Source organism: Phyllostomus discolor, chromosome 2, assembly GCF_004126475.2.
Source record: "Phyllostomus discolor isolate MPI-MPIP mPhyDis1 chromosome 2, mPhyDis1.pri.v3, whole genome shotgun sequence".
Taxonomy (NCBI): Eukaryota; Metazoa; Chordata; class Mammalia; order Chiroptera; family Phyllostomidae; genus Phyllostomus; species Phyllostomus discolor.
In genome coordinates, this window is record NC_040904.2 from 214,868,996 (window position 1) to 214,895,389 (window position 26,394).

The following is a 26,394-nucleotide window of genomic DNA, read 5'->3' on the forward strand; positions in this document are numbered from 1 at the left end:
GCATGCTCACCCGTCTGCACCACGAACAGGCACACTCAGGATACTGGTCTCCTGGGAGACAATCTTTATATTCTTTTTTGAGTGCAGAGTGGAAAAGCCCACACGTTACAAGATTCAGTGCCTTGGCAGCGCTCTCCTGGCGGGGCTGTGCTCTGGGTGGCCACGGTGTCTGGACTGCGTGCAGCTTACGGTCGTCTTGGCGTGAAAGTGAACATAAGTCGTGTTAGTTTTCCCCCCTCACGTTCCACATTTGTATTTATTCACTGTTGACTTTAAAGGGAAATCCAGCCATTTGGGGCATCAGCTCTCAGAGAAAAACGTTTTCTAGTCAGAAATACAACACAGATTCTGTACGGGCTTCAAGGCCAACCTCAGCTGAAGCCGGTGTTCTGAACCTGTCAAGTTCAGATCACAACCGATGTTTGTTTTTCTGGGTTTTAAGTTATTAAAGAGTTAGTCGAAAGTGTGATGCTGCTGAGGCTTAGACCTTTTCCCCTCCCCTGTGCGAACATTGTACTGCGTGTGGACTAGGCTTGTGTTCCACCAGGAGTGTGGCGTGGGGTCTGCCACAGCCAAGCGGGCGGTCCGCGTCCCGTGAAGGCCCAGGCGTCGCCCAGAGAACACTGTTGGGAGCAGTGACCTCCACTCGGAAGTGTGAGCCCTGTCGCAGGGGTCCCCGAGATGTTTCTGTGACAGGCCACGTAATAAGCGGTTCAGGCGTTGAGGTCTCGGTCAGACTGTCTTGGCTCCCCCCGGCCGTGTGCGAGCACCTGCCGACAGCGCAGGACGGGTGGGTGTGGCTGTGTCCCACGGCCCGCGAGGCTAGAAGACAAGCTCTGACTCGGATGCAGCGCTGGGACAGGCGTAGGGGGACAGTTTTAGAGGTCCCCTTTAGAAGCAGGGACAATGGAGGGGAAAAGGCGGCGCTGGTCCTGAGCAGTTTCAAAGTCCCGTCGGGCAAACTTAGGTCTCAGGGCTCAGCAGTGAGCCTCTGCAGCTGGAGGCCCCGCCCCCGGCCCCGCCCCCAGAGTAGGGGAGAGCCGCGGAGTCCTGTGTGCAGCCTAGTTCCCACCTGTAGGATTCTGGGAGTCCGGCCACCTTCTTTGACTTCATCGTGCCTCTGTGCATTCTGTTTAAGCTGGCGGAGTTTCGACCAGTGTAACAGTCTTGGAATCCCCGTGGGTCTCACGCGGATACCATGGGGGTTCCCGTTAGACGAAAGGGCCCACCAGAGAGCGTTCGTGGTGGGTAATGCCGTCTCTGCTCCTGGTGTGGGCTGAGGGGACTGAGGGGACGCCACCACCGCGAGGCCGGCCAGCCGCGGCGCGGCTCTCTCCCCAGAGCACCCTTTTCCTGGTGGTCGCCAGGGTTCAGCAGCTTTTGCGGTCTGGGTAAGCCGAGAGTTCTGGAAACCACGGAGGTCCGTTCCCTCTTCGTTCCTTTGTGTATCTCTCCCTGTCGCGTTTGAAGCAGCAAGAAGAAATCAGGCCTTAGACCAGTTGCTCAGAAATCTGTCCAGTGACAGTGGCCAGGTTCGTAGTGCGTGCGTTTGGCCTCCACGCACAGCTCAGCTGGGCTTTGACCGCCGTGTGAACAGCACGGCCTCCCCCTGTTTTCAGTAACGCGCTCCTCTTCGTGGCTGAGTCCTCGCCTGCAGGGCCCTCCGTGCCCAGGTTTCCCCAGGGTCTGTTCGGGGCGATGGGGGCCTTCCCATCGCGTGCCTCAGAGTGCTCCCAGCCCCTGCCTGCTGCCCAGTTTCAGAGCCTCTCCTGCCTTTTAGGTGTTCGTTACAGTGGCACCCCGCTTCTGCCACCCAAATCTGTATGTTTCCCGTGGCTGCCATGACAGATTACCACAACTAGCAGCTTGACACAACACGGACTCACCATTTTACAGCTCTGGACTCAGAAGTTCACATGGGTCGATGCGTAGCAGCCCGCCTGGAGGCCTTTCCCAGCCTCCAGCGGCTGCGTGCATTCCTCGGCGCGTGCCCCTCCCTGACTGCGACCCCTGTCGTCCTCCTACAAGGACCCCGAGACGCTGCCGGCCCCGCCTGAGACCCCAGGATGCTCTTCCGTTCTCGGCATCCTTAATACATATATATATATCCTATATACATGCCCCTGACTGTGGAGTGCCCTTTGCCCTGGGAGGTCACATAACTATAGGCTTGGGGAGCCCAATGGCGCCCCCGGGAGGACCTTGTCCTGCCGGACACAGGAACTGGCACCGGCAGGCTCGGCGCTGTGTTTGGACCTTTGACATGCAGGCTTGGGAAGGGGTCTGACTTTGTCTCTCTTTGTCTCTCTTCACAACGTGGTACAGGAACTTGGATACAGTCGGCATAGCCGTGGATTTGATTCTTCTGTTCCGGGAACTGCGAGCGGAACAGGAGGCGCTGCTGACAGGTAACTGCAGTGCGATCCGTGGGTTATTCGTGCCTTTGAGGCGGGCTCGGACACCAGCACCCTGGGTATTGCGTCATTCATTAGAGCAGATGCCTGTGACGGTGCAGAGAGACGTTGTTAGTGATGTTAAAGGGACAGCATAAGAGACGTCGCAGCAGGTTGCTTTCCTACCTCTGCTCTGGGCCCAGCTGTGTTCCCCCAAATCCACGGGTGGAGTCCTGACGCCTGGTCCCCCAGGCTGTGCCTGTATTTGGAGACAGAACCTCTAGCAAGGTAATCAGGGTAAGATGGGGTCATGTGTGTGGCCCTAGTCCAGTGTGACTGGTGTCCTTGTAAGAAGAGGACATCAGGACACAGACGCACCCAAGGAGGACCACGTGAGGGCACAGGAAGAAAATGGCCATGTGCACTCGGAGGAGGGAGGCCCCGCCCTGCCCACACCTGCCCCTCCTGTCATGGCACTTTATAGTGCAGCCCAGCCAGTAGCACAGGGCAGGTCCCGAGGGAGGTATTGGTGTGGTGGGACAGGGACTGCAGGGGACAAAGATCCCTGCCCTCAGGGTGCTGACGTTCCGTTGAGGGCAGCCAGACACTAGCGATGCCCAAGAAGGATGTCTGGGGAGCCACCAGACACTAGCGATGCCCAAGAAGGATGTCTGGGGAGCCACCGATGGAGCGGGAGGACAGCTCTGGCTGTTGGTGGCCGTCCTCGGGGGCCGGGGGGGTGGCCCGTGCTGCTCATTCTGAGGGCCGGGGGGCTCTCCCAGACTTGTTCGGGTGTTCCTGGTTCTTGAACTGTTGGCATCGATGTTTCTCCTTTGAACTTGGGTTATTATCTTAACATCACATTTAAAAAACATAGAATTTTAATATATGATGTCTTCATCCAAAGAGCTGAAATACTTTATGGGTAAATGCAAGCCATTTAATAAGAAAATCTCAGTGTAAATATCTGGCTTATAAGCAGATGTAGTTAAAAATTCTTTTTAGTAAAGAAAGTATAACACACTTCAACAAATACTTCTTTAAGGTGAGACATCTCCAGCTGTATTTAAAGTGATTTGAGTTATAAATGGACTCCTTCAGCATGTGCAGTCCCTAATGCCTGTGCGGATGGGAGGCGAGGGACACTTGCCTTCGCGGGGACGTGCGGGTGCGGGCTGCGGGCCTCCCTGCACGGGCTGGGCAGCTGTGGCCCGGAGCGGACCGGGTGAGGTCTGGGTGGAGGGGGCTGCCCGGCTCAGCTTAATTCTCGTTCTGTTCTGTGATGTCTTGGTGTTTTTATTTAAAGCTCATTTGTTAACATTCCTACATCTTTTTATATGACTTAGAATTCTTCCTTTGGGAAATCGTAATCATTTTTGAATTAAGTTATCTAAAAATTTACAAAGTGTTTGCTCTCGGTTTTTTAAAACAGCAATAAGTTTTCAAACATTCTCAAGAACTTGATAGGATGTAGGGGTAGTTGTAAAGTGTTTTAAAGATGTTGTAAAGTTATTTTTGTTAACTCCATTTTGTAATAAAATGAAAGCCTCAGTGCGCAACGTGGGGAATTAAAAGTCAGCCGTAGAAGACATACTTCACTGCCCTGCACGGGAAGGCAGCTATTTCGGAAGTCTGTGTGTGGCGGGGTGATTCAGAGAGAGCTCAGAACGCCCTGCGTTCTGTAATTGCTGACAAACGCTGGTGTGGCGGCTGTGTGTCCCCGGCAGCCCGGCGGGGCCGCGGCGGGCCGTGGGTTTCTCCCGTGACGACGGGCCCGAAATAAGACGCCAGAGGAAGTGCCCTGCGAGCGAACGCTGTGATTAAAGAGCCATCAGCCGGACCGGCGCTCCACTCATGCACGCAGACACTCGTGCCCTGCAGTTGTCCCGGTCTCTGGGCCGCGTCGGCTCTTCCCTCTTCCCGCCCTCTCATCAGAGTACAGCGCGCCGTCCTGTTTGGCATCTGCAAAATGCCTTGCCCGACTCCGTGTCCCCCTGCGTCCATTTTCTCTGCGCTCTGCTCTCTCCCACATTTTGTTGACGCCAGATCCATAGAAGATAAAATTAACCACCCTAAACTGCGGCATTTAATGCATTCACAGGCTGTACACCCACCACCTCTGTCGAATTGCATGGATTTTTGCGCCCCCCAAAGGAAACTCGGTGCCCCCGACCGGCTGTGTTCCATTTGCCCAGAGCCCTGGCAGCCACCATTCTGCCTTCTGTCTTTGTGGGGTTACCTGTTCTGGGTATTTCTTGGATAGGGAGTCGTAGAATTACAGGATCTTTTGTGCCTGGCTTTTTCTTTAGCATAGTGTTTTTTGAGGTTCATTCATGTCGTAGCACGTATCAGCACTTTATTTGTAATGCCTGGAAAGTATTCCAGTAAATGCTCATGCCACGTTTTCTTTGCCCAGTCATTGGGCGATGGACGTCTGGGTGGGTTCCACCATCCGGCTGTCGTGTGGCCTGCATGGACACGCGCGTGCCTGCACTGGTCTGAGCACCTGCCCGCAGTTCCTGTGGGCGCACCCCCAAGGGGGGGATTGCTGGGCTACCTGCACGCATTTTAAAGGAACTGTCACACTTTTCCACAGCAGCTAAACCACTTTACATTTTCACCCACAATGTACAAGGTTCCAGTTTCTCCACATGCTGGCCAAAATTTATTTCCCTCTGTTTAGGTCACAGTCCTCCTGGTGGATATGAAGATGTAGAAAGCTGACGGTCTTTGGAAGTTCCGCAGTGATTAGTGACGCTGAGCGTGCCCTGTGCTTGTTGGCCATTCGTTAGTCCTCTTTGGGGAAATGGCCACTCCAGTCCTCGGCCCAGGTTTTAATTGGGCCCTTTGTCTGCTCAGAGAAGACAAAGGGTTATACTTTTGTCTACTCAAATTATATTGTGGATGCTAGGAATTGTGTGGAGTTTATAGATTCTGGGGGGAGAGTTGCCACGTTGTTGGTGCTGTGCCTCCCAGTCTGTGCGCAGGGAACGTGCTTATTTCGGTCTAACCTGCAGCACTCCGGCCGTGTCGGCCTCGAGCAGGGAGCCGTGCTCGGACGCAGAGGCGGGAGGCCGTCCCGAGGCAGGAAGGAAAACAAGTGGAGTTTCCTCGCCCCTTCTTGAAAAAGGCAGCTACTGATGTTACTGAATTTTATCAGGAATTCAATGAACCTTGGATTCAACAACGGAACTTAAAAACATTTACGGTGTGTTAGTTCGAACCTAACACAAATTTTTTAAAAGGTAATTCTGGCTCCTAATGAGGTGCCCATCGACTCTCCGTTTCTCTGTGAGAACGTTGTTCTCGGTAGAATTTAGCAGGCCATCTGTGCCAGTTTTTTGTTAACCACGTTTGAGGTAAGAACTATAATTACATTGTCAAAATAATATTTAGAGTATTATTTTCAGAGAATAATTACAGTGGTGTGACGAATATATTATGCTCATCAAATTTTATGTAAACACAAGCAGGAGTTATTTTAATTGAGCTATTGGTGTTGTTTTTGGCCTTTACTCTTTTCTAATCTGTAAAAATAATGTTGGGATTTCTGAGGGGCTTTGTAACTTTTGCAGTATTTACCTAAAGATCATTTGATAAGCTGTTTGGTAAAAGCAGACTGTCATTTGTACTTGTCCGGCGTTTTCTTCTCTCGTTTCCGGGACGTCTCGGACCCTTTTCCTCCGCGGGACCGCGCTCCGGCGCCTGCTGCCCGCGCGCAGGCCGGTGCCCGTGGTTGCCCTCTTTGGTGTGTTAGGTTTTACACGGGTTGGTGTTCGTACTCTAAGTACTCAGTAGAAATATCAGTGTCATCTAAGACTACAACATCTTATGATTAAAAATGAAGAGTTTTTTATTATAAACATTTTATAATTTTATTATAGAGTGACATTTAAAAGTTCAGAAAAGTAGAAAGAAAAACAATCCTCATTACCTGTGCAGGCCACATTAAACACACTCGACTTGTTTTTTAGTCATTTTTCAGTATTTGTATATACGGGTATGTGTGTACATGTACAGTTCTGAATCCTGCGTCTTTGTTTTCGATTATACTGTTAATTTAGTTTTGAGGTTCTTGGCTCATCACTTTCCTTGTACACTTTTTAAAATTTCAGAGTTTTGATTTTTGGCCCCAGTTCTGCCCCTCGCTTCGCACTGCCAGGTGTTGGGTTAGCGGCAGGAGTGGGTGAGTGGTGCGGAGCGCGGGCACCTCGTGCTTTCCGTCCTTGCAGCTGCTCTGCCCGGAGGCTCGGGAGCCCGCAGCCTGCCCGGTGCCCAGCCAGGCTTCCGGCCACCGGGGGTGAGGGGCAGGCCCAGACCCTGCCAAAGTCCCAGGTCAGAGGTCGGAGGTCTGGGGCCGGATCAGCAGGCCGGCTTCTCTCCTCTAGCAAAGCGGAAATCTGGGAAGTTTAAGGTCTTTGAAAGTTCACTTGCTCTGAAAACTGTCTCCTGGTTGGTGCCTGTTGGGAATTCCTTTAATGGAGCGAAGTCTTTCATTTCGTGTCAGACCCTCCGGTGGCTTGACCTCCGGTGACCAGCCGTAAGCCCTGTCCCCGGGACGGGCCTCTTTGCCCGCTGTCCTCACACCACTTACAAGGAGCATGTCCTGAGTGAGCGGCTGTTTGAACGTCGGTTTCCTCTCCTGTATGGGGGGGACTACTGACACCTCCTTCACGAGGGGGTCGTGGGGTGCAGGGGGACGTTGTCTGCAGGGAGGGACCATGACTGATCATGTGCCCTGAGCGCCCCGAGACATTGTCAGGCTCCGCAGGGGCTGATCGCTGGAGAACTGCCAACCGCGGGGGCCGGGGGGGCAGGGAATGCTGCTCCCCCGAGTTCCTCCCGCGCCCCTGCTGCCAAGGCTGGCTCTCCAAGGGCCCAGCTCCGTCCGCAGGGCGGGCACTGAAGGGTTTATTTGGAGCCGAGGGGCCCTTATTGGTAGTGGTGCCCTCTCAAAAGCGCCCTGCGTGACACCTGAGTAACGGGGCTCCTGCAGTCCATCCGGGGCGGAGAGGGCTTCACGGAACCCCGAGCCCCGGCCGCGCTGCAGCAGACAGGCGTGCGGAGTAGCTCTGGTGGGTGCGGAGCGGCGTCTCCATCTCTCCCTTGGGGCCGGGCGCTGCTCGTCTGTGTGTGTGTGTGCGCCCTCCTCGCCTTCGTCTCGTCTGCCTTGTTTTATGAGATGGTTTTCAGGGTCTCGGTGTTTTTGGTCTACTTTTTTATTGGATTACTTGTCTTTTTAAATGATTTCTGAGAGCTCTTTCAATATATTCTGTGTATAAATCCTGTTTCGGTTATGTGTTCTGTATTTTTTCCTGTTCTGTGGATAGTTTTCTTTGTTGTTGTTTTTAACTCTCTTTGTGGTACCTTTTGAGAAAAAAGTGTTCTTAGTTTTAATGTAGTCTATTAATATAATATAGTTTACTAGTATTTTTCTTTATGGGTATTATTTTATGAGTCTTGTCTCAAAATAGTTCTTATTCTACAGTGGTTTTTTTGTTTTTGTTTTTGTTTTTTTTACTGTTTTACATTTAGGTTAGTACATGGACTTGAATCTTCTGTGTGTGGGAGCAAAGAGTTCAGTTTTCATTTTTCCCTACTCATACCCGGTTGTCCCCGCCTTGTTTTTGAAAAGACTCTTTTACTTCCAATCTGCGGTTTCATTTTAATTTGTCGTTAGTCACATATCAGCTTAGGTTTGAGCCGTCCTTTGCTCTGTTTTGTTCTGTTGCTTTGTTTACCTGCCCCAGCACCGCGCTGTCTTGCCATGGCTGCTTACTGTCTTGTGAGAGCGAGCCCGCTCACCGCATTGCTTTGAACCTCATCTCAGCCCTTTTTACCTCCATTGTGCATACACACACACACGCAAACTAGCCACATTCTCTGGTGTGTGAAATCACACACACACGCCCCCTGTTGTGATTCAGATGGGAATGGCGCTTAATCTAGTCCTCTGATCCGTGAAAGTGGTATAATTCTCCACTTACTTCGTTCTACTTTATTATTCATCTTATTTTTAGAAGATTTTTTAGTGGCATGCATTTTTATTTGTATTTTTGGTGCTTTGATAAATGGTTTCTTTTCTTGATTTTTGCTCACTTTCTGTATATAGAAATACGCATATTTGAATATTGACTTTGCACCAGTGACATTTATAGCTCTCTTAGTAATTCAAACAACTTAATAGGTTTAAAATACATTTTCTATGTGGACTAGAAAGGACATTTCATCTGTTGGGGACAAAATGACAGTTTAGCCGCTCCTTTTCTACTTCTTGGGCCTTTCGTTGCGCTGTCGTGCTGACCGAGGCGTTCGGTGCCAGAGCGTCCGGGAGCGCTCGTTCCAGGCCCCCTCGCCCGCTCCCTTCCAGGGGGCGTGCCCTGGTTCTCCGCAGCTGGCCATCGGTCACTGCGTACACTGGGCAGGGAGGGGTTTGTTGTTGATACCTCTTTTAGGTTAAAGAAGTCTCCTTCTGTCTCCGATGGCGAGGGGCTTTTGCCTTGTTTTAAATTATGAATGAGGGTTTGATTTCATCGAATGTGTCTTCTGCAGTATTTGAGATGCTCGTGTGGTTTCGTCCTTCACAGGTTAATGCGGTGGGTCAGACGTTGTGATTTCTAGTGTTCAGGTGGCTTTCAGCGGAGACACGAGTTCAGCGCCGTCACAGGACGCGTGAGATGCCGTTCAAAGCAGTGGACTCGCTTTGTCAGCGTATCGTTTAGGGCCCTGCCTGCTCTCCTTCCTGACGCTGCCGTGTCCCGACCCGGGCCTCACAGCCGTGCTGGCCTCACGAAGCCGGTTGGGGACTCTCCTCCCTCTTCTAGCGTTCCCTGGGGGAGCTGGGTGAACTGGAATTATTTTTCCTTGAACGTGAGCTGGCCACATTCTGGGTCTGGGTCGTCTTTTTGAGGAGATAATTTTGGGGACTACTAATTCAATTTCCCTAATGGTTAGAGGACTCTTCAGGCTTTTCCTGAATATTTTACAGAATTCTTTATAGAGTCAGTTTGTGTTAGTTATATTCTAGGGTTTTGGTCATTTTATTTAAATTTTCAAACAGTTTGGCATTACGTTATTTGTAATATCTCACAATTTTCTTTTCTTTGATGTCTTCGAGATCTGTGGCCATATGCTCTTTCATTTCTGAAAGTTTTTCTCTGTTACTGGGGCCTTTTCTCTCTTTTGAGTGATCTTCTCGAAGGCTACTTCCATTGTGATTTCTTTTTTGTCCCCAGGGATCATTTAGAACTGTATCTCTTAGTTTCAGACCATGGGGTGTTCTCATTACCTGGGGGATCTGTTTCTGTGGTATAATTCCAAGGTGGTCAGTGAACTTCTGTATCCGGTTGACATTTGGGGAGAGCTGTCTGTTCCTGTGTCACATGGTGAGACGTTGTCGGCGTGCCCGGTGTCCTTGCGGGGGCTGCGTGTGCTGCGGCCGTTTAAATCCCCTCTTGGTTAATGACATTCCCTACAGCTTCCAGGTGCAGCTTCTGCGGGTCACGAGGTGACACTCCTCCCACACTGGGTCGCTGCCGTCGCGATCCAGAATTGTGCTTCTCCGTAACTGTGTGACCCTGGTCGGGCCCCAGGTGGCCTCTGTGGGTCTTGGTCTCCCCTGCTCTGTGATGCGGATTCACACGGTGAGCACTCGGGGTCTCCGTGCAGAGCCTCTGGCCACGGGACCGAACACACGTGTTAATTTAAAATCTGAAAATCTGACTTTTTAGGCCAGTGTGTACCAAGTCCATGGTGTGTGCTGGTTACAGGTAGCGGCCTGGTGGGCGTTTCACGTGCTCCCTGTGGCGCACTCAGCACTCGCAGCGAGTCCACGTTTCAGCCCTCCAGCAGCTCTGCGGGTGGGTGGTGCCGTCCCGCTGTGTGCTGAGCAGACTGGGTCCTGTGAAGGCTAGGTGGCTTTGCAGGTTCACGTTAAGTTGGGAGTTGAATTTATGGCTCCTTTTTCTTCTTGGCCCCTCAACAGTTTTATTTTGCTGTTACTCTTTTTTTTTTTTTTTTTTAATAATACCTTATTTTTCAGAGCTGTTCTAGGTTCTCGGCAGAATTGAGAAGGTATGGAGGTTTCTCATGTGTCTCCTGCCCCCACACCCGCACAGCCTTTCCCGCTGTCAACACCTGGCCCCAGAGCAGTTTGTTTGTGACAGGCGATGAGCCTACGCCGGCACGTCCTTGTTGCCTGGGGGCCATAGTCTGCATGCAGGGTCACTCTTGGTGCATTCTGAGGGTTTGACAGATGTGTCATGACAGGTGTCCACCACTGTAGCGCAGTGAGGAGCGGTTTCTCCGCCCTCTGCCCGCCTGCTCATCCCTCCCTCCCCTGACTCCTGGCAGCCCCGGATCTTTTGGCCATCTGCACGGCTCGGCCTTTTCCAGAAAGTCGCAGGGTGGGAACCACACAGTGTGTAGCCTCTTCGGACTGGTGTCTTTCTCCTAGTCATATGCATTGACGTTTCTTTGTGTCTTTGCACGGCCCGACAATAATGTCCTTTTGGTCCCGAATACTGCCCCATTGTCTGGGTGGACCGCAGTGTATCCATCAGCTGCCGAAGGGCCTCTGGTTGCTTCCCCGTTTCAGCGGTTATGAACAAACCTGCTGTGAGCCTCTTGTGCGGGTTTTTGTGTGGACGTGTTTTCGGTTCCCTCAGGTGCACTCCAGGAGGGCAGTTGCCGGGTTGTGTGCAAAGAGCGTGTGTCGTTCTGTGAGAAACCGCCAGACTGCCTTCCGCAGCGGCTGCCCGTGTCCCATCCCCGGCGATGAGTGGACAGAGCCCCCGGCTCCCCATCCTCACCAGCATTTGGTGTTGCCAGCATTCTAGCTTTTGCCCATATGTTGCAGTTTTGTTTGGTGAAATATATACTAAACATGTCAACAAGGTTGTTAATAAATAATGCTCAGATCTTTTAAATAGGCTGGTATTTTTGCTTATTCTGTCAGTTACTGAGAAAGGTATATTATAAGTACCCATTTTAATGTGGGTTTTTCTCTCTGTTCCATACTTTTGTCAGTGTTATTTTTTAAATTTGTATACTTGAGGCCACGTTAAGGTCATTCCAATTTAAAATTGTTACAGCTTTCTGGTGAATTAAGTCATTCTGAAATGACTTTTTACAGAAATCACCAATGATGCTTTTTTGCCTTAAGCGTCAGCCTTAAGGATTATTATGTCTGATTTTAAATGGTCTGTGATGCTCTTTGCAGGCTGACACTTGCCCACTGTGTCGTTTCCACCACGCTCTGACTTTAAAAGCCCTGGTCTAAGAGCACCTTTTTAAAGACTGGAGCACGTATTCCAGTATTTAATGTACCAGTAGTCACTGGTATATTTATTTGTGTTGACACTTAACATTAGTCTTTTTAAGAAGTTAGTGAACTTTGTCGAGTGCTTTGTTTCGGTGAGGCATTTTACTATTAATGTCATACGCAAAGTTTCATTGTGGCGAGAGAACTACGTAGTTACAAGAAGCTGACGGAAACTTTCTGTTTAATAACATTGGGGATATTTCTTGTTAAGATGTGTTTATTCTTTGTGTTAAAATTATTTTAATCGTGTGTCTTGTTTGCTTTGCCGAACCCTCAGCCTTTCGCTGTGGCCTGCAGTTTTTGGGCAACATCGCCTCGCGGAACGAGGACTCCCAGGCCGCCGTCTGGGTGCACGCCTTCCCGGAACTCTTTCTGTGAGTGCACCGCGGGGACTGTCTCTGACTTCTGAGAGACGCTGGTTAATACCATTCCATTCAGGGGAGTTCAAAAACAGCAAAAACGAACCTTGGCTAACAGAAACGAGGATCGTGGTTTTCCTGGGGGGGCGGTGGCGGGGCGGGGGCGGGTCCGGTGCCGGCTGAGAGGGAGGGGCGCACAGGTCCCCTGGGGCTCCGGGAGGGCTCTGCAGCTAATCCGGTTACAGAGGTGTGCACGCATCTGCACACTCACTGATTTGTGATTTGTGCCCTTGGTTGTATGTCAGTTTCACTCTAAGAAAATAAAGGTTTGGGTTAAAATGAGAAACGCTGTTCTAATGGACACAGTGATTTACAAGAGAAAGCCGTAACGTTGACGTGTGGGCGATGAGCTGATCTGGGTGCCCGGTGCAGAGCCGCGCGCTTCGGTCGATCCGGAGAGCTTTTGGTGTGCGCCCGCGCGCCGGGCCCTGTCTCCTCCCCAGTTGTGTGCGGGGAGGGAAAAGGCTGGTCAGGGGGGCGGAGGTGGGGTGGGGAGGGGAAAAGCCCTGTGGGGGAGCAGAGGCCTGGCTTCTAGCCCGGCTGTGTCGCCACCGAACGGGGTGACTTTGGTGGTGGCACAGAACACGTGGCAGCACAGCAGCTGCTGTTCAGACGCCCTGAGCCGGCCGTGTCTGCGTGTCCCCCCCTTCCCTGCTCAGCCCTGCCCGGCGAGTGGCGGCGAGCGAGGGGGCAGGGGCGGGAGCCGACGTGGGTGCTGGCCACTGGCAGAGCTGGGTGTAAACCCCGTGTGGCTCTTGGGGCCAGAGCCTGCACTCCTCACACACCTGCTGCCTGCGCTCTTTGCTGCCGTCCCTGGTTGCACAGGTGTGCCTCGGCCACCTGTGAAGTACGGCTCCCGTGTTACTGTCGGCTCACTGAGCACAACTGCCCCTCAAGTTGCTGCAGGTAACCAGAGTGGGAGGCACCTCCGTGTCTGTTGTCTTTGTGACTACTAATAGTTGAGCTTAGGGGGAAGGAGAGAATTGTGGGATTCAAGCTACAGAAATAAAAATTAATTATTTTTGGAATCCATTCCTTTAAAACATTTCGGGTGCCTCGTACCTGGCAGGTTCTGAGCGAGATGAGTGGCATTGGGGCGACTTGGAGACACTTCGGTATTCCCAACGAGCGCGTGCTGTGGTGGGGAGGTGAGGGACAGGTGCCCACATTGTAGCCCAAGAACTGACCCAGCCACATACACCCGGTGTCACGGCAACACAGGCGAGGGGCCCCCAGCAGGCGTAGGTGCTCGGGGAAGTCGTGACAGGTTGCCTGGCGCTTCCCACCCGTCCCCTCGGCCTCAGAGGCCCTGAGAGGCAGGCGAGGAGGTCTCGTTGCTGTGTTCCGTTTTTATGCCAGAAAGCCCACGGTGCGAAGTCAGGCGACACCACTCCTGACGGGCCTCGGAGACGGGTAGAACCAGATTTGAATTCTGGCTCTGGCTGGCGCTGGCTTTGTGTCTCTGGGCAGCTGCAGTCGGCACGTCCTTTATCTGAAGTGTAAGGCTAATACCTTCTCCAGAAGAATGAAAAATGGAATGCTGCCATTGTTTGTTACCCGTGACAGAACGGGCAGCCGCTAAGGCGAGCACTTTCTGAGCTCACGAGGTGGTAGGTCGGTGGGCCAGGGCCGACCCCCGCTGAGGCTCCTGGCTCCAGAGTTTACTTCCTGCCCGGGCGCCGCCTTCCCTTAAGCACCCTGTCCTTCGCGACTGCTGGTGGGTGCCTTGTGCTGTGACTCCTCTGATACTTGCTGTTTTACAGTAAATAATGTACTTATTTCAAAGTGCTGGAATTCTTCATTGAATCCTTAAAAATTCAGCGCCCACTATATTTGTTAATAGGATCATTGCTATGTATATGCTGTAGTCATATTTTGTTGTGTTGTTAAACTGGGCTAACACTTATTTCTTTATTTGGAAGGTCTTGCTTAAATCATCCAGACAAAAAAATCGTTTCCTACTCGTCAATGATCTTGTTCACATCCCTCAATTCTGGAAGAATGAAAGAACTGGAAGAAAACCTCAACATTGCGATCGACGTCGTGAACGCTCACCAAAAGCAGCCTGAGTCGGAGTGGCCGTGAGTATCTCGTTAGGAGTCTGATCGCTGAAGAACCTTCCGGCAGGTCGCTTTCCTCAGAGAAGTTTTGAGTAGGAACTTGGATTATAGGGTCTGGCAGTACGTTAGAACAGCGCGTGCTGACAGAGCAGGGAGGGCTCCCCGGCCGACCCTGGGGCTCTGCGGGGGAGCTGGCCGCGGGGTCCCTGGAGGACAGGGGAGTGGGGAGGCGTGGGAGGTGTGGAACGGCGCAGCGTGCGGACACGCGGCTCCAGGACCGCGGCTGCAGTGGGTGGTCCGTCGGAGAGTGGAGGGCGCTGCGTGTGGTGTGTTGTGGGCGCTGTGTGGAGGAGCAGTCAGTCCCCTGTCGCGGTGGAGGTCGGTGAGCACGCTGTGTGTCATCTCATCCCATGTGAACGCATCAGGGCTTGTTTGCGGCCTGACAGCTGCTCCGTCAGGAGGACGGCCCGTGCTCTTGAGGACGCCGTGTGCTCTGGTTCCGGTGGGGTCTTCTGTAGCCGCCTGGCAGGTCTGGTCGGCTTAGCCCGTCGTTCGAGGCTTCCTTCTCCTCGACGGCCTCCTGCCCCACCGTCCGTCACTGGTGGACGTGGGTGGTGTCCTCTCTCCCCTCGGTCCTGCCAGCTTTGGCGTCCCCGTGTCAGCCCTCGCTGTTAGACACGGGTTTGTAACCGCCGCGTCTCCTGAGGAGTCGACACTTTCCTCCCTGTGGAACTCATCAAAAGTGATTGTTCTTGTTTACGAGGGCCCTTCTCCTGCTTCCTTTACAACCTATTTCTGTGTCCGGCTTTCACGTAGTGGCGCGTGTTCAGGGTTGAGACTGTCTCTGGGGGGAGCCTCGAGCTGCCAGGGGCCCCACCGGCGTTTCACCAGCGAGGCCTGAACTTGCCTCGCTTTCGTCTCTTTGCTGTGAATTTTCTTATTCTGTTGAGATTATACCTGATTTTAAAATACTTTTCATTTCTGGACATTTATTATACTTGAATTGCCATTTGCACACAAATAGTAGTGGGTGCAAAGATAATTATGCAATTGTGTTTGACTTAGAAACCCTCCCTCAGAATCCAGTGTTTTTAATAACCCGACGGCTGAATCATTGAAGTCGGGTGACTGCGAGGTTTTCTGCAGCGGGATTCTGTTTTCGTTTGTTACGTGTCTTAGGTCTGTGTTTTAGCCACCTGGAGTAAAGGGCAAAAGTTGTAAATAGAAGATCTCCTTCAGGTTAGCTCAAGTTCAGGTTATTGAAGGTCACCAGACGGGGTCAGGCGGGAGCGAAGGGTGGAGCGTAGTGGTCCAGTGTGTCCCTGCGGTCCCTTCGCTGAAGGCTTTGACTGCAGTGAGAGAAACTCTGCGTCTGGTAAACAAAAATGGGACCGCAGACTGTCCCGCGGTGTCCAACTAAATTGTTACTCTTCGCTGTTAAATAGGAGCCCACCCCTGAACACTGAGAGAAAAACCCCACTGTGTGCCCTCCCACCGCCCGATGCGTGGTGAGAGCTGACGGCGCGCACAGCGGTGCAGGGCGGAGTGCAGGGCTCCGTGTCTTTTCTCGGAGAGGGGCAGATGCGAGGCTTCCGGGCCTCTGGGTCTCTTTGTGTGGGTCCACACAGGAAAGCGTGGGCAGGAAGGCTTTGGCACCACTCAGGTTGGGTTATTGGGATAATGTCCTTCTAAAAATGCTTGTTTCTCTTGCTCATGGGTGTGAAGGATGTGTTTATGTTCTTAGATAACCTGGCTGGACCTGAGGGCTGGATTTTGGCATTTGAGTCCTTCGAAACCGGATAGCCCCATGCGTGTGCCCTGGTAGCTTAGTGAAGTACGGGTGGGTCTGTGTGGCATTACTGGGGTGGGGGGGCACAGAGGGACCACCGCCTCGTGCCGCCCCTGTGATGGGGGTGCGGTGTGGGAGCGTCTCACGGTCCCTGGCTGCCATCCTGGGACTGTGTTTTGCTGTCCTGTGCAGCTGAGAGCCCTGAGCCGCCAGTCAAGGTTACCCAGCCTGACCAAGGTCGCAGCACCAGTGCAGAGAAGAGGCAGGGCTGGCAGGCCGCACTTGCGGCTTCCGCGTGTCTACTCTGGTACCTGTTCTGAGAACAATCAGGTAGGGGAGGAGGCCCGAATTCAGAGGTGAGGTATGAGTTCTTTTAGTTTTGGCCTCTTTCAGCGTAAACTTTTATCACAGTTTCCCTACAAAAACAATTTATGACTCTGAGTAGAGTGTTGCTTTTGGGTCATATTTAAGTTATCTCGTTGATTTATTTTGCGTGACAAAGTTTCACTCCCAGATCGCTATCTCCCTGTTGCTCTAGGGGTGTTTCGTGCCCCGTGCATGTAAATTTCACTGTTTCCGTACCCGTGCAGATATTGGGGAGATGCACGCAAGGGTCCTTCCAGCTGCCGTTGGAGTCTGCGGCCCCTCTTCTGTCCTCCCTGCAATCCCATTTCACGGCGCTCGGTGCCGGTCTGCGGGACTGGCTCCCCGACGGGGGACTGAGTGTTGTTCGCCCTCGGACCTGCCCCGGGACGGCAGCTGGCACATGACGGCCATGGCGTTGTTCATCATTCTCCTGAGTCTCAAGTGCCAGAGGCCCGGCTCAGAATGCACGTGCACGAAAGGTCATTTACAGGCTTTCGGGACTGAGAAGTCCTCAAGTTGATCGGGTTCTTAGGCACACGGGGCCCCAGGGCCGAAGGATGCACCAGCACCGGCTCGGCTGTGTCTTGTTCTGTGCTGGTCGCACCCCCGGACACCCTTGCTGCTCCGTGGCTAGCGCCGGCTCCTTGCGTGTGCCCCGAGGTGTCGTGGCCCTCGGCCAGTCTTCAGATGCCTTCCCTGTCATTGCTCACCCGGGGCGTCCTGACCTAGTTCCACAGCTCAGAATTCCTTTCTAAGTTGAGGACTTCCAAGTGTGTGCACCTGGCCTCGACCTCTCACCAGAGCTCCAGGCTTACGTGTGTGCCTTCCTGTTGCACACTTGTGGCGTCTCACACTTGGGAAAGCTTTGGGTCCCCTGCACCCTCAAAGCCTGCTGCCGCCCTGCCAGTCCTCGCTGGTTCCATGACTGGTGTCTCCAGTCCCCCTACGCTGCGTTCCGGACCCTGCTCATGCCCTGACCCTGAGGGTCAGCTCTGATTCTCTGCTCTCTCCGCTCGTGCTCACCAGCGCTGTCTGCACACCATGTTCCAAGGTCAGCTGCCACGGCCACTCGAGGCCCTGTCATCGCTCCTGTAGTCAGCCTGCTGCCCGAACTTTCTCACTGCCCTCCTGCCTCTCGGGCCCTCTGCAGCACCGCACAGCACCCAGGGCGACCTTTCAGAAAGTGGCTGTAGAGCTTGCCACGCTCTGGCATAGAGACACCAGGGAGCAAATTCAAAGCACCGTACTTTGCCGTGTATACTGTGTACTTTTTTGCCCTAAATTTTGAGAGAACAATAAGGATGGTCATTGTGCATGAGTATAATGATTACATGCCATGGGCAGATCTGTGTATAACATGCACAAAAATGTGAGCGTGCATATTATGTGGCAAAATACGGTGCTGGGCGGGTCCTGGCTCCTGACTGACCTCCTGCCCTATTCTGACCGCCCTTTGCCTTGCTCCTGACTTCCAGCTGGTCCCACCTCCTTTCTTTGAAGACCCGGGCTCCGTTCTTTCCAGAACCTGACCCCTGCTCTTCCCTCTGCTTGGCATGGCCTCCTGCAGGTCTCCACACGGCCGTCTGCCCTGGTCTCCACTCCCGTGTGTCCTTACAGAGCACTTCCTGTCACCAGACGAGAACCGGTGTCCCTCCGAGCTGTACCGGGGGTGCTCTTCTTTGTGACCTAACGGCACTCAGTGTGACTGGAGTTACATATTCTAGTTGTTTTCTCATTTGTGTGTTGCTGCCATGTAGGACTGGCCCCACAGTGCTTGTACTTGGTCGCGAGAACGTGTTGGCAAACTGGGGTCCGTGGCCAGACCCAGCCCACAGCCTGTTTTTGTAAATACGCTTTTACTGGCACACACCGTGCTCATGAGCTTCTACGTTACCTGTGGCTACTGTCACGCAGCCCCGCAGGCTCAGGGGCAGGGCCTTTGGCCCACGTGACCTAAAGTAGTTACCCTGGGGCCCTGCATGGAAAAGTGCCTGCTGTGTCGTCTTCCTTGGCCGAGTTGGGTGACTGGTGGCATTGTTGGCTTTCGGGTTCGTCAGGCTTGTGTGGTTCCCGGGGCTCCTGGAGAGAGACTCCCAGAGGGTCCGTCTCAGTCTCCCCCCGAGCCCTGCGCAGGCCCACCTCAGAGACACTGCTGCTTGGCTGCAGCCCCCTCAGCACAGCGAGCCTCATGCAGCGCTCGGTTCCTGTGTGCGCCAAGGTCGTCTGCGCCGTGGTCTGCCCAGTGTGCTTCTCGCGATGTCTGCGCACGGTGCCTGCTGGCGGTTGCATGCAGAGCACAACTTGGGGTTTCTGTTGCGTGTACATCTTTCTGTGACATGTTGGAATGCTTTGGGATGTAAGGAACTGTTTTTTTCTTTGTGAACTTTGGCTGGCAAATGTTTCGAGAAGTTTGGGCGTTCGGAACAAAGAGGTCTTCTCCAGGAGAAGCGTTAACTCGCTAGATCTTCGCACGGTGTGCGAGCGGCCCTTCCTCGTGGCTCACATCCTCGTCCCAGGCCCCGCCCCTGTTCCAGGGCCCTGGGGGCCACGTGCTGGCCTCTGTGGTGGAGCTTTGGGGGCCCTGGGGCTGATAGCCCCCACTGACAGGTTGGGGCTCATTCTTGAAAGGAAAATCTTCTGTTATTCAAAGAAGGAAAAGGGGATCTTGGGCAGGAAAAAATTGGCAGCCATCTATAGGAACTCAGTAAATGACGAATGAACGAAGGAATCATTTTCATTGTCTGTACTGCTTTCGAAGTTAAATATTGTTTCATTTCTCTTCCTTGGTTGGAGTTGCGTTCTGATGTTATTAGTAGAAGCAGGAGAGCAGGACCCTGGAGTGCCGGGACCGTGGATACCGAGTCCGGTGCCTCTGCCGCTGCCGCCGCTGCCCGTGGTGCCAGCTGAGACACAAGCCCCGCTCTCTCTGACTCCAAAGTCTGGGGTGGCATTTCGGCCGTGCCTTGCACTCAGTGTCCAGGGAATTCAACTAGTATGTGTTCAGAGGTTTTGTCCCTTTTGTTTTCCAGTTGAAGACACGTTGTCATTGCATTATCAGACTGTTGGTTACCTATCTTCATGTTTTGTTTAACCCGCTAAAAACATTACTTAACCAACAAGAGAAAGAGGTTATTGGCTACAGCAGCTTTGTAAGGCCTCGTCCAAAGAGCTGCACTAAGCAACCGAGGTTGGAGTTCCCAGATCTCAAGCAACTAGGAGGGTGGTGTTCATTTTCAAGAATGTGTTTAAATCAAATTCTTTACTTATAATCAATGAGGTGTAAAAACATTTTCTAGGGTTTTGCAGTCAATGAAATTTATTTTATTTGTGTTATAAATATAGCTTTGACACTGTATCCCTGTGTATGGGAATGGAGAGAATAAATGGCTTTCATTTTTAGAAAATTTCCCTCCAGGGGAGCCTGACTTTAGGGTTTCCCAGCGACAGGGTCACCGTTGCTGGTCTTTTTCCACACGCACCCCCTTCATTGACAGAAGAGCACGGTGACGTGGGCGCGACCCGTCTCTCTGTGGCGGTTCTCACACTTCAGGACTGGCTGTACGTGGGCAGGGCGGGAGGGACGGGGAGAGGGGCCTCGTGCACCGTGGTTTCCAGCCATTGTGGAAACTTGTAAAATCGTGGTCAGTGCTTTGGCATCAACAACTTGCTTTGTGAACTCTGGCTGCTCTGTAACCACCTTTAAATGAGGAATTTCCTTATTAAACAGAGCAGCTCCGCCGCCAGCTGCCCGGGATGTGTCTGCCCCGGCACCAGCGGGAGGAAGGAGCCTCCCCTTGCCCCCGCGCCCGCCCGCTACCTGTGCCCGAGGGAGAGCTCGGCCCGCCTGCGAGCGCACACAGACCCCGGACTTGGAAAGGGTCGCATCTCGGGTTTTTTTCTTTTTGTGAAATGAAGATGTGTTTGTCCAATGCCTCTCCCTCTCCCCGCTCTGCCTCGGGGGCGGGGGGCGTGTATTCGTGACCCTCCCCAAGGCAGGGTGCTCTGCTGTGGGTAACGCCGGAGTGTTCACCGACGGTGTCCAGACGCCCTCCGGCATTTCGGGTTTCAGATCAGCGGGGCCCGGCCTCGCTCACGCAGTGTTACCACAGAATTTCCGAACCTACAGAAGCCTAGTTCTGCAAAAGAATTTAATCACAAATTTAAAGTGTGTAAGTTAGAAACTATTGAACACGGTTGGGTCTCTTCGTTATGACAGTTTCCATCTGGGGTTTCTCTCGAGTAGATACTGGGTAAGAAAGTAAATGCAGTGAATTCTGACTGAAAGTCGAGAATGTATGTGCAACTTTATGCAGCATGGTGGAATGGCGAGTGTGTATGTTGTTTTTAGAAGAGTAAGCCGAGCAACTACCGCATAAAAACTTCTGCCTAACTGACAGCCACTTGCAGGACGATTTTTGAGTTGCAAGGGGAGCACCCCGTCCTCTCTGCTTCACTCGCGTTGTGTTGTTTCCAGTCCCCGCCGCACGGTGAAATGGGGGCCTGCGGGCGGCGGAGCAGGGCACTCCCAGTGTTTGCGTGGGTGCCCGCGCAGAGCCCCTCTCTTCTCACTGGGTCTGTAAACCGGCCGTGAGCAACCGTTGTTCTTATCCTCGAGTTCGTGGTTGTGAGGTCAGACACCACTGTCTTTGCTCGCTAGGAGACGTTTACTGTGTGCTGACAACAAGAAAGAATGGACTTTACCCCTGGCCATTTTGAACCGAGGCAGGGAACCGCCTTCAGCTGAGTGATGCTTGTAGAACATTATCTCAGCGTTTGCAAGGTCTGCTTTCCTTTCAGCCGTGTGTGTGTGTGTGTGTGTGTGTGTGTGGTGTCCACCGGACAGACCGTAGCCCGGGCCCCGAGGAAGTCTGTCCGCACAGAAAGGGTCGGCATCAGACAGGGAGTGCGCTCTGGCCACAGTGAGCTTACGTTAGAAAACTGTGACAAGAAAAATGAGAAAAACTATCCAAGTTTTTGGAAATTAACACATTCAAATGATTGATTTGTTAGATAAGAAATCATAAGGCAAATTAAAAATGTTTTGACCTGAAGGACAATGAATGTACAAAATGTTCTAGGATAAAGCTAAAGCAGCACTTAGAGGGACGTTGATAGCTTTGTGTCTTTACGTTAGAAAAGATGGTCCGAAGTCAGCGACTCAGGGCCCTACTTCGTGAAGACAGAAAGAGAAGGGCGCAGTGAGTCCTGAGGAAGGCGGAAGAAGGAAACAGGAGAGGGTGAGGTCAGGCACAACAGAAAAATGAACAGAGGCTGAGCTGTTCTCGGGAGAGAACAGGAATGACGACCGGTGTCACAAGGGAAGGCGTGGCTGTCGCATGAGTCTCCGGTGCTCAGGCCTCGGTCGGGCCGCTCTCTCCAGCTCCGAGTTCCACAGGGGCTGACGGCCGAGGGCCCCCTCCTTAGCAGTGGTGGTGTCCAGGGGTTGGACTCTCAGTTCTGAATCCTCCTTTAAACCCTAATAGTATCTCACTGCTTATCATTACTTGAGCATGCTTCTGTTCTCTCCCTCATGCTGTTTTTCCAAATGTTTTTGGTCACGTCTGATTTAATATTCTCCTCTCACTCTGTAACTAGGGACTCACGGAACGCGCCCTCCACCCTCCTTGTCTTGCCCATCCGTTACCCTGCCCCCCAGCCCTGCCGTTGGATGAGTGTGTCATTTCTGTGATCCGTGATGTGTGTCCGTGTGTTGCACTTCAGACGTTTTTCTGTAAATACCTCTCTATGCGTGGGTCTTTCTCTGCTGCTCGAGTTTGGAAATGTGGTTTGTGCTGTAGCCTCTGGCACAGGACTTGGAACATTGTGTTTTTTGAATGAATATTCTCATGGGAAAATACTTTACATTCTGAATAGATGAATTACATGAACTGGCTTGAGGACCACAATTTTGTGTACGTGGCCTGAAATACATGACTTTCTGTAGTTGCAGTTTGATCTAACTAAATTGATGTGAAGGTTATTGAGAATTTTCCATGTGAACTCTCATTGTTGTAAGTATTTTAATTGAAGTGTTCATCAGTTCTTTGAAAGGTGGAGGGACTAGAATATGCGTTTCACGTGCAGTGACAGTGCGTCGTGGTAGCGGATCCGCTTCGTCCCGATGCTCCGAGAGCCACGCTGCGGTCTGTTGCGCGCAGTGACGAGGTGAACTGGTTGTGGAGGTGTGTGCCGCCTGACGGGCACCCCGGTTCCTCTCCCCGCGGTCGCAGACAGTGTGTTCTTTCGTCCTGGAGTCTTCGGATGTCCCCTGGTGAATACGGCTCAGAATTAGTTAATAACACTATTCCATCTTTTTAGTTGTCACAGTGACACTCTGAAGAAACGTGCTCACAGTCTCTGCCTGGGGCTCCCAGAGCGGGTCTCTGCATGCGGACCCCACTGCGCCGCCTGGGACAGCGAGGGCGTTTCCTGGTAACCCGAGAGCTGAGAGCTCGGAGAGGGGCGGACAGCCGAGGGGCGGACAGCCGGCACTGCCGCTGTGCTGCGGGCCTGCGTTTAATTACAAAGCAGGGCGTGTCTGCCTCCCCGGTTCACGTTAGCGCGAGCCTCTGACCCACGCGACTCAATGTCTTCCCTTTGAGTCTGAGCCTGCAGCGACCCTCCTTCTGCCGCCTGAGCCGGAGGGAAGCGCTCTCCCTCCTGGCCCAGGTGTGCCCGAGAGCAGGCCCTCCTTTGTAGTTGAATACATTTGAGTCCTTTCAGCAAACTTTTCAGAAGTAAAATTGGAGATCAATAGTTTGAGGGTTTTCATTTTCTTTTAGCCGCTAATAGACAAATAGTGTGTGAACCTCTTTAAAACATGTTAACATTACAGCTGCTCAACAATGCAGCGAGAAGGCGCACTTTCCTGTGTAAGACATACCTGCAGAGCAGGTAAGGCCGTGTCTGTTCCACTGCATTTCTAGTAACCAAGCCTTTTCCTCCTTTTTCCTTAGGTTCTTGATTATTACGGACCATTTTCTGAAAAGCCCGGAATTGGTCAAAGCCATGCACGCCAAAATGAGCAATCAAGAAAGGTAACCCCCAAAACCAGTGTGGTTTTGAGGATTTAGCATTCCATATAGAGTATCCTGTACACATGACTGAAAGACTGTGCGGTTTCGCAGTTGGCACAAAATCTCTAAATACATGTTTCTGTGTCAGTAATGGTTTTAAATTGGTTGGTTAACATTACAGCTCAGCCACAACAGGCAGTGATTACCGTGGGGCTGAGGATCCAGGTTGGCGCCATTGTTCGGTGAGGATGCATTAAACACGCTGGGGACGGAGCCGTGATTTACGGCGGGATCTGCGCAGCTCCGTCGGACCGTGCGTGCCGGGAGAGTGCCCGTGGCTCCCCTCCCCAGGGTCGCAGTCCGGGATCTCCTCCACCAGGCCCGCGGCTTCCGGCGGGCTCCCAGGCCCCTGAGCAGCCAGAGCCCGGCTGCGCCCTGTGTCCCGGCTGCTGCAGCAGGGGGTGGGGGGGCAGCGAGCGCCCCCCAGAGCGGGCTGGGACCCCTGCCTCGGAACGGTGGCAGGTCTGTGTGGGACGGTGCAGGTCTGTCCCCAGTTTGCCTTCGGCTTCTTGGCCCATAAAATCAGAGGACTGAGAAAAATGACTCACAGTTCTCTTTCCACTCCAGCAGGACGACGTGCTTTCCCGAACCTTGTTGGAAGTGTTGTTGTCTTAGGAAAATAAAACTTGTACTCAGAAGTCTGATGACCAAAAACTGACGTAATGATCCAACACCTTAAACAGAGTTAGCCTTTTCATCTCGGCCACAGTGGCTGTGCTTGCCGTGGCTCTGGCACTCTTCCCGGGTGCGGGGCCCGGGCAGTTCAGCCGCAGCCCCCTTTGGCCCGGTGCTCGGTGGTGCTTTTTCTCTTCCAGTGTTTTTAACAAAGAAGAAAAGCCCGCGCTTTTAAGTCGGTTTAAATGTGATGTTTCTAGACCCATGCCTCCTGCCACCATCACCTATGCATACTTTTATCCTTAAAAAATAATTATTTCTAGTTTTTCTACCTAAAACGAGTAACGAGTGATAAGCAGCGCTCCAGTCAGCCACGGCTTCGTGGTAAGGGGCCCGCGGTGCCGGGGACACAGCGCAGCTGCGTTTAGTGTCGAGCTTGCCCTCTCCACGCGCTGTCGGGCGACCCGTCTCTACACCCACCCGGGATCTCACCGAACCAGGACGGCAGACGGCACGTTTCCCACGGTCGTTCACGCGGCGGCTGTAGCCACCGCCTCCCACACCGCAGTTTCCCGCTCGAGGGTTACCTCCGCCTTTATTTTGCTTCTCAAGGAGACTTGCCATCATCTCATCACATGATTTATTGTGAGTTGGACCTCGTCACAGACCTGCCTGTGGGGGTGACACGGCCGTTACATGGCTCGCTGTTCTGTGGGCTCACGTGTCCCAGGCCGCGCTTGGCACAGAGCAGGTGCAAAACAGCGCTACTGGAGGGGAAGCCTGAGTCAGCGAACGGACCGTCTTGCTCACGAAAGGTTGCGGCCGTCGGCAGAGTGGTGTGCCGTCCCCTGCTGGGCCGGAGACCCCGCACCGTCCCTGGCGCCGCCGCCTCCGCTTCTCGGGCTACACGGCCAGTGAGCCTGCAGGGGCCCGGCTCAGGGTCTGTGACTTCCCTGTCCGCGGCACAGCTCCGGGGCCCCTGAGGTCACCTCTGACTGGACTGTAAAAGACACACAACGCAAACTCACCCTCTTAACCACTGTCAAGTGTGCGGTTCAAGGATGAAGTCTGTCCACGCTGTCGGGGAGCCCAATCCAGAATGTGTTCCTCTCACGACACCGGAACTGTGCTCATGAACAGCTCCCCTTCCCCGAGCCTCGGCAGCCCCCATCCTGCTGTCTGTCTCTGAGTTTGACCATGTTCCGTGTATGTGTCCGTCCGTTTGTGACCGGCTGCCTTAGTTCCCTGACACGATGTCCTCAAGGGTCATCCGTGTTGTAGTGGGTGGTGGAACCGCTTCCTCTTCCGGGCTGAGTCGGGTTCCACCGCGCATGTACATCTCATTTTGCTTACCGAGTTGTTTATTGATGGAAGGTGGGGTTGCCGTCCAGCACCGTTCAGCTGCCGTGACGAGTGCTGCTGGGAGCGCGGGTGATGTGAGAGGGCCGCTGCTCTGTCCTGAGTTTCCTCTTCCCCCGTGGCGTCGGCTGCTGTCCTGCCGGCGCAGAGCCGCGCTCCCCTCTCAGTGGCACGCACAGCTGCTGCTGCTGCGGGGTGCAGTCGGGTTCCGAGGCGTGGTCCTGAGGCCCTCCGTGATCCTTCCTTTCCCCCTCTGCCCCACCTCCCCTGCCAGCCACCACGCACAGCTCGCAGTCCTCCCGGCCTTCCGGCCTTTCCTGCCTTTGCACATGCGCGCTCTCTGTTCCCAGAGCGACTGGACCGCCGCCGCCTTGTCTCCGAGAAGATGCACACGCTCCGTAGGCCCTTGTCAGACCTCCGTGAAGATGCACGCGCTCCGTAGGCCCTTGTCAGACCTCCGAGAAGATGCACACGCTCCGTAGGCCCTTGTCAGACCTCCGAGAAGATGCACACGCTCCGTGGGCCCTTGTCAGACCTCCGTGAAGATGCACGCGCTCCGTGGGCCCTTGTCAGACCTCCGTGAAGATGCACGCGCTCCGTAGGCCCTTGTCAGATCTTCGTGAAGATGCACGCGCTCCGTAGGCCCTTGTCAGATGCCACCTGCCCCCACTCGGCTCTCCTGACTTTCCCAGACCAGATTCTTTGCGTCCTCATTGCAGGTTCATCACTAATTACTGCTGTTCTGCTAGTGTGCGTATCCTTCAGGACACAGACAGCACCTAGGGACTTCTCTGTCCTTAACGCCCAGCAGAATCAGTCCCAGGAGAGAAGGGGTAGGCAGCTCACACCGAACACTTACCGAAACACATCCTTGGGGTGGTGTCTCTGTGACACTCGGACAGCAGCTGGCGAGGTTGGGGGAGTGGCTTTCCTGAAGCAGTGGGCGTGGCTCTGCTCAGCAGTGTTCCGGTGACGCTCACTGTGGTCACTCTGGG

General features: G+C 53.2%; 1 protein-coding gene across 1 annotated transcript in view; it reads left to right on the forward strand.

The window, feature by feature from the left end:
- The window catches only part of LOC114513953 (ataxin-10-like), a 61,497-nt gene that overhangs the window by 19,655 nt on the left and 15,448 nt on the right, over nucleotides 1-26,394 (forward strand). The window contains exons 3-6 of the mRNA XM_036019745.1: nucleotides 2,326-2,408; nucleotides 11,993-12,089; nucleotides 14,057-14,215; nucleotides 23,306-23,386. Coding sequence (XP_035875638.1) covers nucleotides 2,326-2,408; nucleotides 11,993-12,089; nucleotides 14,057-14,215; nucleotides 23,306-23,386 — 420 coding nt within the window. The remainder of the gene's footprint in view (nucleotides 1-2,325; nucleotides 2,409-11,992; nucleotides 12,090-14,056; nucleotides 14,216-23,305; nucleotides 23,387-26,394) is intronic.